The following is a 12,293-nucleotide window of genomic DNA, read 5'->3' on the forward strand; positions in this document are numbered from 1 at the left end:
TTAATAGTTTAACTATAATTTGTAGGAATATTACTTCCAGCTGTCCCTCGGCCTCTGAACAGAGACCTCGTGTTCATCCTGCCCCTGAACACACAAGCCCCCGACACATTGAAACAGGGCTTCCATCGCTGCAGTGTTTCTAGGATCCTCAGACGAGCAGGTGAAACTTTTCACACATGACCCCCCCCCCACGCTGGGGCCTGCGATCAACCGGACAGCAGGGTGACGGGTCTCGTCTGATTGCAAGAAACGAACAGCCCGCACATCACAGTGACTGATTGTACCCTTGATAAAGTTTACTCGGGCTGAACCTTGACCAACCAAGACCTGCTCTACAGACCACTAAATAACCCAAACTAGATCAGCCTTCAACCCTTACTAGCCTACTCAACCTCTCTAGACCAGCCCACTAATCCTATCTAGAAAAGCCTACTACCTACCAGATCCTAACTGGTCCTTTGTAGTGGCTGTGGTGCTGGTGACCTTGTGGCTTTGTGTTATGAGCAGTTGGAGAAGGCCTAGACCAGACCAGCCCAGACCCTGTGATGGGGTTCAGACAGTCCAGACCAGGGCTGCTGGGTCCTGGGTTAAAGAGCTGCCATTGTCCACTGTCCCCCAGCCAGGAAATACCAGCTCCAATGTTTACAAGGAAAATACGCTTTCGATTTAGAGAAAAGATAATATTAACAAAGCCCGCTGGAAATAACACCAGTCTGTCACCCTCCCTGAACGCAATACGCCTCCGCCGTAAAGGAACTCGGCAGGAGATCCAGTCTGGACTGGTTCTGGTCACCAAGTGTTCCTTAAACAAAGGGTTGGTACCCAAACCTGGGTCACAATCCAGTTGGAGGAGGGTTGGGGTGGACAGGACTCTCAGGAAACTCAGGATTACCAAAGATGTATTTTGGATCCCGAGATGAGAATAGCTTCATAAAACGTGATTTGGTCTACAGACAGGCTATCAGACGATCTACTTGCTATCAGCAGACTACTCCCTTCACTCTATTCAAACATGTTTAGACTCATGGGGGCTGGGATGTTTCAGCGCGTTGTTATGGCGATAAACCATTCCAAACCACCGCACCCGTTGAGATGCCTGCTCTTTACCTCCGGAGTTGAGGAACCGCTTGCCGCTGCGCACCGACGGGTATTTCTCCGCCAGCCTCTTGTCGGGCCAGACAAGCCCCTCCGCCGCGAACACCACCCTGTGATTGGTCTGCTGGAACTTGCTCAGCACCTCCTCGGGCCCCCCGGAGAAGATAAGATCGTAGCTGTCAGAGGAGTACAAACACAGCGTTCGTCAGGCTGAACCTCTGCGGCCGGTGCCCGTTTGAATACGTCAACGCTCCTCAGAGCATCACGACGGCCCCTGGGCTGCTACTTGTTGAGGCTGAGCTGTGTGTAAACAGCCATGGCTCTCTCTCAGGGGAGTGGATTGTTCTGGAGGAATTCTACCGGACCAAAAACTCTCTGTTTACCGTCTCGTTCGAGGACACTTCATCTCCTTCCGTCATGCTGAAGGACTTGGGGTCCACAGGCACGCCCGCACACGTACACACACCCATACGCACACGCTAAACCTCAAGACATTATGGTGACCCCAGATTGCTTAGCAGCACCATTATACACCAGGAGATAATCATAGCGTGGTGAAAATACTTAAATGCAGCCATTTTCTTGTTAAAAGGAAGTGGCTGTGTTTCCTCAATGCCCAGGAAGGGTGGGTTCCCCCAAAGTGCAGTATTCAAACGATGTGGGCAGTATCCTCTACTTAGAGTCGTGGGCTGGAGGCTGCTATTAGCTCCACCACTCACTTGTACTTTCCACGGGGCAGCAGCAGAGTCTACCTGCCGGTCTTAACGAGCAGCCTCGTCTAAGAGGCTTAGCCTGGGCTGTAATTAGGGCAATTATCATAATGTCTAATTGATACATCCCACACAGATAGGCGCTTAGATTAGACACATATTTAAAATACTTCTGTCTGAATGCAGTAAAAACCAAGGTTGTTGGGTTCGGTCCCACACCTCACAGGGACGAATAAATAGCATGGAGAGATATTTCAGATTTAATTGTATGAAGTCCACATTCAGGAGGACGTGTGTGTGGGTGTGGATTCATGGATCTACATTTGAACTAAAACCAGGAATATAGCATTGACGTCTTTCTTCAAAGACCACGTTTTGCAAATATTTTGGGGGACCATCCGGTGGTCTGCGTCCCCCTAGTGATCCGAGGGGGTCCAGAAGTAAACAAGTCCACCACCAGATCCTAGTGGCCAGCGGTGGTCTGGATGTAACCTTAGACCAGAACCTACCAGTCCGCCGCCAGGTCTTAGGTCCTAGTGGTCTGAGGTGGTCTAGAGATCAACCTAGACCAGAACCCACCAGACCCTAGAGGTCAGAGGTGGTCTAGATGGTAAGTTGGAGCAGAACCCACCTGTCCACCACCAGCAACACCATGTCCTTGAGGTCCAGAACCTCCAAGGCCTCTTTCAGGAGGCGGACCTTCTGCCCCCCACCGATGGAGGACCCCACGTCCCCTCCACGCCAGTCCGACCCCAGACCCAGAACCTGGGGCAGAGAGTAGGAGAGAAGGTGGTAGAGTCAGTACTACAGCTAGGAGTATAGTCCAAACTATATTAGTACAGTTAGTAGTGTGTATATAGTATTACAGTAGTACAGTGAGTACTTTAGATGGCACCACAGTAGTACCGGAGGTTTGTCCCAGTAGGGGGCAGTCAGTACTACATTAGTACAGGAGGTAGTATAGAAGGTAGTATAGTTAACATTATAGTAGGTAGCACAGATAGTAGTACAACAGGCAGGGTAGTAGCTAGGTCAGAGAGTACTACAGTCGTACGGTTAGTAGTATAGAAAATAGTACAGCTAGTAGTATAAAGACTCCATGCTGATTGGATGCGATGCTCTCAGCCTAATGTGTGAGTGCTTCGCGTCACATCCTCTGCTCAGTGACTGAATGCCTCGGCGTGCGACTCTTTGAGCGATAGGTTCTCTGCTGACCAGCGGCTCACCTTGACAGTGTAGTTGAAGTAGTTTGCCGACTGCATGAAGCGCTGGAATCCGTCCGTCTCTCCCGTCGCCACGGTGACAACCAGCAGGTTTTCTGGAGGACAAAATAAACAACAGTGGTTTAATACCAACAGATCTTCAGAGGACAGGGTGGTGTTCCTCTTGGACAGGGTGGTGTTCTGCTGGGACAGGGTGGTGTTCTGGGGTCAGGGTGGTGTTCTGCTGGGACAGGGTGGTGTTCTGTGGTCAGGGTGGTGTTCTGGGGACAGGGTGGTGTTCTGCTGGGACAGGGTGGTGTTCTGGGGACAGGGTGGGGACAGTTCTGCTACAGGGTGGTGTTCTGGGTCAGGGTGGTGTTCTGGGGTCAGGGTGGTGTTCTGGGACAGGGTGGTGTTCTGCTATAGGGTGGTGTTCTGGAGATAGGGTGGTGTTCTGCTATACAGGGTGGTGTTCTGGAGATAGGGTGGTGTTCTGGGTCAGGGTGGTGTTCTGGAAATAGGGTGGTGTTCTGGGGACAGGGTGGTGTTCGGGGGAGAGGGTGGTGTTCTGCTACAGGGTGGTGTTCTGGGTCAGGGTGGTGATCTGCTATAGGGTGGTGTTCTGCTATAGGGTGGTGTTCTGGGTCAGGGTGGTGTTCTAGGGTCAGGGTGGTGTTCTGGGGACAGGGTGGTGTTCTGCTATAGGGTGGTGTTCTGGGTCAGGGTGGTGTTCTGGGGACAGGGTGGTGTTCTGGGTCAGGGTGGTGTTCTGGGGTCAGGGTGGTGTTCTAGGGTCAGGGGGTGGTGTTCTGGGGACAGGGTGGGGTTCTGGGGTCAGGGTGGGGTTCTGGGGAGAGGGTGGTGTTCTTGGGAAAGGGTGGTGTTTTGCTCTACGGGGCAGGAAGACGTCCAAAAACGAATTTCAGTCGGGCCGGCCGTTGCCAAACCTGAACACACAGGACTCGTGTTCCCACGGAAACAAACCGCCACAACAATCCTATGGTTTGACGAGTAAACACCCGAATATCTCAACCTATGTATTTTACATTCTTTCTACGTTTCCTCTGGTTCCACAACACAGTTCCTGGAAATCAACGCTCTGCCATTGAGCAAACCTTCAGCTATACCCAGCAGAAACTCTGCATAACATCGATAGCAGACAACAGATTCAATCCATCATGAGGAACTCCCAAGGCCGTGATATAAGACTGAATATGTAGGAAAACATTTATGACGCCACTTGAAAACGGGGCTGTTTCCTCTTTTACTGGCAGTATGGTTCAATGCTTGAGAAGTATTGAATTCCACTGAACTAGTGGTATAATATTTATTCGACATCTGCTAAAGTGTGTATGAGTGTGCGCTGATGCCCTTACATGGGTAATATCACACACTCATACAAGCTCACACACGCTCACACACACTCACACACACTCACACACACACACACACTCACACACACTCATATACACACACACAAACACACACACACACACACACACACACTCATACACACATATTTTTATGAGGGAGGCATGGCGAGCTAGGAGTTTCGGAAACACGGACGCACACACACACACACATATTCGCACACTCGCTCTCACACACGCTCGCACACTCATACTATGGGTGTGTTCAGCAGGGCCTGAACACACCCATAGACACACACACACATGCACACACACAGACATATTCACACAGACATACATAGACACACACACACACACACACACCTATTTACACAGACATACATAGACACAGACACAGACATACACACACACAGTAGGGATCTAATCCTGGTCAACATTAGACCTTTAACCTGAAGTATTAGTCTGTCCCGCTACACACACCCACCCACACACACACACACACACACACACACACACTCGTTCCCCTGGGTCGCCCTGGTTCTCATGTTTCTGTTTCCCGTCTTGCTGCAGCAGCCATACGGTCATCTCTGTCTCGACGGCGGCCCTGTCGCCACGCCGACGTCTACAGTCACCGTGGTAATGTCTACCATCGCCATGGTGATGAGCCCCCCTTCCCTCCCCCCCGCCCTGCCAGACAGCTCTAACCACCAGGTGTGGCCATGTTGCTCAGCATCTGGAGAACGAGTCTGTTCTGGCTGCAGAGGATCCAGGACGGCCCTGACAGGACAGCCCTGTCCGAACCCACCCATCCTCCTCCTGATACCCCATTAGGCCTCAGACCAGCGATATTAATCGGCCTTCCTGTTTACGATTCGACGCCAGCGCGCCGCGCATCCGACAGCGATGTTTAGAACCCAGCGCCAACATATCCTAAATCAGTACACTTTCTCACAGAGCATACTTAAACTCTTGGCATTGATGGCTTGCACTAGGCCTGAGACCGCCCGCCCACGCCAGGAGGGCTGACCCTTCCGTGACCCCCCTCCCTCCACCGAAACACGTCCTCTCGTCAAATCAGGGGAGGCCGGCGGGCAGCCGGTGAAGCTCAGTGTCTGCAGCGGGTCGGTTTCTCCATCACAGCCGGTCCCAGACTCTGAGTCATCTCCTCCTCCTCCTCCTCCTCACACCCAGCTCTCTCTGAACACACACACACACACACACACACACACACACACACACACAACTCTCTTAACACAAACACAGCTCTCTCTTAACACAAACAAAACTCTCTTATAGCACTAACACACACGCACACACTCTGCCCCTTGCCTACACACACACACACACACACACAGCTCCTCGCCCACCCCCCCCCACACACACACAGCCCCTCTCCTACACACACACACACACACACACAGCTCCTCGCCCACGCACACACACACGCACACACACACACACACAGCTCTCTCTCTGTACCACACACACACACACACACACACACACACACACACACACACACACACACACACACACACACACAGGTACAAGCCACTGTCAGCTTCAACCACTAACAGTAGGCTATGGTTCTAAGCCCTAACAGGGGGCTATGGTTCTAAGCCCTAACAGTAGGCTATGGTTCTAAGCCCTAACAGGGGGCTATGGTTCTAAGCCCTAACATGGGGCTATGGTTCTAAGCCCTAACAGTAGGCTATGGTTCTAAGCCCTAACAGGGGGCTATGGTTCTAAACCCTAACAGGGCCATGAGGGTCTGTGTGTGCCACCAGGAGGCCCTCCTCTCTCCTCCCTCCTCCCTCCTCTCTCCTCTCTCCTCCCTCCCCTCTCCTCCCTCCTCTCTCCTCTGTCCTCCCTCCTCTCTCCTCCCTCCTCTCTCCCCTCTCCTCCCTCCTCTCTCCTCTCTCCCCTCTCCTCCCTCCTCCTTCCTCTCTCCTCCCTCCTCTCTCCTCTCTCCTCTCTCCTCCCTCCCCTCTCCTCCCTCCTCTCTCCTCTGTCCTCCCTCCTCTCTCCTCCCTCCTCTCTCCCCTCTCCTCCCTCCTCTCTCCTCTCTCCCCTCTCCTCCCTCCTCCTTCCTCTCTCCTCCCTCCTCTCTCCTCTCTCCTCTCTCCTCCCTCCCCTCTCCTCCCTCCTCTCTCCCCTCTCCTCCCTCCTCTCTCCTCCCTCCTCCCTCCTCCTTCCTCTCTCCTCCCTCCCCTCTCCTCCCTCCTCTCTCCTCTCTCCTCCCTCCCCTCTCCTCCCTCCTCTCTCCTCTGTCCTTCCTCCTCTCTACTCCCTCCTCTCTCCCCCCTCCTCTCTCCTCTCTCCCCTCTCCTCTCTCCCCTCTCCTCTCTCCTCCCTCCTCCTTCCTCTCTCCTCTCTCCTCTCTCCTCTCTCCTCCCTCCTCTCTCCTCTCTCCCCTCTCCTCTCTCCCCTCTCCTCCCTCCTCTCTCCTCTGTCCTTCCTCCTCTCTACTCCCTCCTCTCTCCTCTCTCCCCTCTCCTCTCTCCCCTCTCCTCTCTCCTCCCTCCTCTCTCCTCCCTCCTCCTTCCTCTCTCCTCTCTCCTCTCTCCTCTCTCCTCTCTCCTCCCTCCTCTCTCCTCTCTCCCCTCTCCTCCCTCCCCTCTCCTCCCTCCTCTCTACTCCCTCTTTGGCCCTGCGGTGGGAGGCGTCGGGGCTGTTCGCTGGAAACTCTAATCCATGTAATTTTCAACCCAATTTCCCCGTCAAGGGTTCAGCAGAACCACTGGCCCATGTGATCAGACACTCCCTTCTGATTGGCTGAGCCTCCAGCCAACGGGATCCAGCCTCCTATTTCACACTCACACACAACGCACTATGTACACACACTACATGCGCACACTACGTACAGGACACTCTATATACACACACTACATACCACACACACTGTAAGCTTTACACTAGATGTACACTATATACACTGAGGACTCAACTTTATACACATTGTATACACACACTACATACCACACACACTGTACATACAAACTATATACACAATGTACACACAAATTATATACACACACTACTCACCACACGCACTATAAGCTATACACCTAACATACACAGTATGAACTGAACTAGATGCAAACTATCTCCCACACTATCACGCTGGTCCATAGTGTTAAACCCTGGTCTATCATAGTGTTAAACCCTGGTCTATCATAGTGTTAAACCCTGGTCTATCATAGTGTTAAACCCTGGTCTATCATAGTGTTAACCCTGGTCTATCATAGTGTTAAACCCTGGTCTATCATAGTGTTAAACCCCGGTCTATCATAGTGTTAAACCCCGGTCTATCGTAGTGTTAAACCCCGGTCTATCGTAGTGTTAAACCCCGCTCTATCGTAGTGTTAAACCCCGCTCTATCGTAGTGTTAAACCCCGGTCTATCGTAGTGTTAAACCCCGGTCTATCATAGTGTTAAACCCCGGTCTATCGTAGTGTTAAACCCCGGTCTATCATAGTGTTAAACCCCGGTCTATCGTAGTGTTAAACCCCGGTCTATCGTAGTGTTAAACCCTGCTCTATCGTAGTGTTAAACCCCGGTCTATCGTAGTGTTAAACCCTGCTCTATCGTAGTGTTAAACCCTGCTCTATCATAGTGTTAAACCCCGGTCTATCGTAGTGTTAAACCCTGGTCTATCGTAGTGTTAAACCCTGGTCTATCATAGTGTTAAACCCCGGTGTATCGTAGTGTTAAACCCCGGTCTATCGTAGTGTTAAACCCTGGTCTATCATAGTGTTAAACCCCGGTCTATCGTAGTGTTAAACCCTGGTCTATCATAGTGTTAAACCCCGGTCTATCATAGTGTTAAACCCTGGTCTATCATAGTGTTAAACCCCGGTCTATCGTACTGTTAAACCCCGGTCTATCGTAGTGTTAAACCCTGGTCTATCACAGTGTTAAACCCTGCTCTATCATAGTGTTAAACCCCGGTCTATCATAGTGTTAAACCCCGGTCTATCATAGTGTTAAACCCTGGTCTATCATAGTGTTAAACCCTGCTCTATCATAGTGTTAAACCCCGGTCTATCATAGTGTTAAACCCCGGTCTATCATAGTGTTAAACCCCGGTCTATCATAGTGTTAAACCCTGGTCTATCATAGTGTTAAACCCCGGTCTATCATAGTGTTAAACCCTGGTCTATCATAGTGTTAAACCCCGGTCTATCATAGTGTTAAACCCCGGTCTATCATAGTGTTAAACCCTGGTCTCCTGGTCCATCATAGCGTGTAAAAGTTACCAGAGGGGCAGCCAAAAACATGAGGCTGCGAAACCTAGGCTGTCTCCCCCTCGTCTCCCCCTCCCCCTCCTCCCTCTCTCTCCCCCTCCTCCCTCTCTCTCCCCTTCTTCTCTCTCTCACACTCCTCCCTCTCTCTTCCCTTCTTTTCTCTCTCTCCCCCTCCTCCCTCTCTCTCTCCCTCTTCCCTCTCTCCCCCTCCTCACTCTCTCCCCCTCCTCCCTCCCTCTCTCCCCCTCCTCTCTCCCCCCTCAACCCTCTCTCTCCCCTCCTCCCTCTCTCTCTCCCTCTTCCCTCTCTCCCCCTCCTCACTCTCTCCCCCTCCTCCCTCCCTCTCTCCCCCTCCTCTCTCTCCCCTCCTCCCTCTCTCTCCCCTTCTCCCTCTCTCTCTCCCTCTTCCCTCTCTCCCCCTCCTCACTCTCTCCCCCTCCTCCCTCCCTCTCTCCCCCTCCTCCCTCCCTCTCTCCCCCTCCTCTCTCTCCCCACCTCCCTCTCTCTCCCCTTCTCCCTCTCTCTCTCTCCCTCTTCCCTCTCTCCCCCTCCTCACTCTCTCCCCCTCCTCCCTCCCTCTCTCCCCCTCCTCTCTCTCCCCTCCTCCCTCTCTCTCCCCCTTCTCCCTCTCTCTCCACTTCTCCCTCTCTCTCACCCTGACCCGCTCTCTCCCCTCCTCCCTCTCACCCCCTCCTGTCCCCCTTCTCTCTCTCCCTCCTCCCTCTCTTTCCCCCTCCTCCCTATCCCTCCCCTCTCCCTCCCTCTCTCTCCCCCCTTCCCTCTCTACCCCTTCTTCCTCTCTCTCCCCCTCCTCTCTCTCCCCCTCTCCCTCCCCCCTCTCCCTCCCCCTCCTCTCTCTCCCCTCCTCCCTCACTCTCCCCCTCTCCCTCCCCCTCCTCTCTCTCTCCCCTCCTCCCTCTTTCCCCCCCTCCTCTCTCCCCCTCCTTTGTGCCTCTGTTCGGCTCTCAGTGTAAACATCACAGTGTGGTGAGCCCAGAGGGGAGATTATCCCCGTGCTGCCTGCCGCGCATGCCTCATAAACCCTGTGGCTGTGCTGAAGGCCTCTGTTTGTCCGTGGGAGCTACACCTCCTGTTTCAACTAACACATCAAGAGTGTGGAGGAGAGTGTCCGAGCATAACGGAGGAGGGGGGGTAGGAGGAGGAGGAGGAGGAGGAGAGGGGGAGGAGGAGGAGGAGGAGGAGGGGAAGTTGGTGAAAGCAGATCAGACCACCACACGCAGCGGGAGAATCAAACTGTGGAGCAGCTCCCTGTAGTTAATCTAAAGTCTGATGGCTGCCTAACTGTAACTAATCTAAAGTCTGAGGGCATTCTTACTGTAACTAATCTAACGTCTTATTGTAACTAATCTAAAGTCTGAGGGGCCTCTTAGTGTAACTATTGTAAAGTCTCAGGGAAGTCTTACTGTAACTAATCTAAAGTCTGAGGGCCGTCTTACTGTAACTACTCTAAAGTCTGAGGGCAGTCTTACTTTAACTTATCTTAAGTCTGAGGTTTGAGGGCCGTCTTACTGTAACTAATCTTAAATCTGAGGGCAGACCAGCTCAGCTCTAAGCGAACATAGTTTTTCACTTTCATGCGATTGAAATGTATTCTGACAAATCATGTTCCTGGGTGCGGATCCGTAGGTCTGTGTTTGTCTCGACGAAAAACGACTCGACAGACGGAACCGCAGCCAGCGAGACACGGCAAGGGACCGAGATATAAACCCAGGGTCGTAAAGTTTATACGACTGTCGAGGATGTCAGGTTTTCAATCTTTCAGAGAAGAAAGGAAAAGGGATAAGTCAGAGGGAGAAGGAGAGGCGAAGGCACGAGGCGCCGGCAGCTTTACAAGAGAGAGAAGCGACGGTCCACCCAGGAGCGGTGATGTCATCTGCAACATTATTATCCTCGGCGGAACGGAAAAAACAATTAGCGACTGGAAACCCGGTCAGGAATAAACTGTCTCCGACCCAAACCCCGGCCCTGTTGTCTTGGAGACCCGCGCCAAACCAGGTTGTCCCGTTAAACCGTTCAACCGGTGCTCCATGGGGGCCGGACCGTTTAGGGTTTGTGTTCAGGGGGTTATTTTGGGATGGCTGTTTAAGGCCCACAGCTTCATCGCTATGGCAACCAAGCATTTCATATGCATGTGGATGATAAATACTTCATTAAGGACAATAAAAAGATGTCCTTTCAGAGAGTATGAACGTGTTCACTACTCTAGTACCACTACTACCTGTATAGTACTACAGTACTACCTTTATAGTACTACAGTACTACCTGTATAATACTACAGCTACCTGTGTTAGTACTAAAGTACTACCACTACTACCTATACCAGTATCACAGCACTACCACTACCACCTGTATAGTAATACAGTACTACTTGTGTAAGTACCACAGTACTACAATACTACCATAACTATCTGTATAGTACTCCAGTCCTACCACTGCCACCTGTATCAGTACTACAGTACTACCACTACTAACTGTGTCAGAACAAAAGTACTCCCTGTATCAGTACTGCTGTAGATTTAACCTACTGATCCAGATGACCTACTGATCCGGATTGACCTACTGATCCAGATGAACCTACTGATACATGATCCAGATGAACCTACAGGATCCAAATAATGGTTAGCTCAAGACGATAGATAGCTGTTAGCGCTAGCGGCTAGAGCTTTACAGCTAAAGCCACAGCTAGTCCTTTACAACTAGTATAAACCGGTACGAAGGGAGACGTAGTTCTGTCAGTCCTACTACAGAAGGTGCACCAAGTAACAGCATTACTATATATTCATTAATCAAAGACGTAAGACTTAATACTTACACACACGATATACAAACATATTAAATATATACATTAGGGTTACTTACTATTAAGGGAAACTAGTTTGATAAAGAGGGTTTCTAGGAAATACTCATATCTGTTTGAAATATCAATTGTCAAAAAGTTTATGAGATTGTTAATTAGAACTCAGCCCTGTCCTCCTTATTGGTCAGTCTGAGGGATTCCTTTATCATGACCTCAACAAGTTACAACTGTTTCAGTCAAGTTAAAAAATGTCATTGTTTAGTAAAACTCAAAGCTGGGATAAATAATTTACACATGGAGATTACTATTCTGCACTTCTGTATTTATATAAAAAATTTGAATGGTGTAACAAACAATCTTTTATGTTTATCTTATGGGTTTTGGTTTATAATTCAGAAAAATAACAACTTCAAAATAGTTTTTCAACCATTCATACGAACCATTCATATGGTTCTAGTTAGAACCATTCATATGGTTCTAGTTAGCTATATATTTGAAGTAGTTTTGGACCTTAGTTTGATTCATAAGTAAATCTAAAGAAACTAAAAAAATATATTTATTCTGATACAGAAAAATACTACATATTTATGACACAAATAAAATCCCTTTATTGTGATTCATATTGTCGTATTATTAATATCAACCTAAGAGTTATACCTGTTATTAATGTCTGTCATGATGTTTTAATCCTGGTGAAATGTTTATGCTTTTCATAAACCTTGAATTTGAAAGTGGAGTGTATTACAACTATGAAATGAAACGATTGTGTCTATTCTTCTGGTGGAACCAGAAAATTATGTATTCTTTTGTATGACAGGAAACTTTTAACTACTGTCATGTTCTGGTTTCAA

The 12,293-nt window shown here is 50.2% G+C and overlaps 1 protein-coding gene across 2 annotated transcripts in view; it reads right to left on the bottom strand.

Annotated features, from left to right (window-relative positions):
• Window positions 1–12,293, bottom strand: part of plod2 (procollagen-lysine, 2-oxoglutarate 5-dioxygenase 2) — a 31,845-nt gene that overhangs the window by 18,693 nt on the left and 859 nt on the right. For both annotated transcript variants that reach the window (XM_079755159.1, XM_079755158.1), the window contains exons 2-4: window positions 3,032–3,123; window positions 2,437–2,570; window positions 1,108–1,271 (exon numbers count right to left, since the gene is read on the bottom strand). In XM_079755159.1, coding sequence (XP_079611285.1) covers window positions 1,108–1,271; window positions 2,437–2,570; window positions 3,032–3,123 — 390 coding nt within the window. The remainder of the gene's footprint in view (window positions 1–1,107; window positions 1,272–2,436; window positions 2,571–3,031; window positions 3,124–12,293) is intronic.

This window comes from Pollachius pollachius (assembly GCF_949987615.1).
Source record: "Pollachius pollachius genome assembly, chromosome: 17".
NCBI lineage: Eukaryota > Metazoa > Chordata > Actinopteri > Gadiformes > Gadidae > Pollachius > Pollachius pollachius.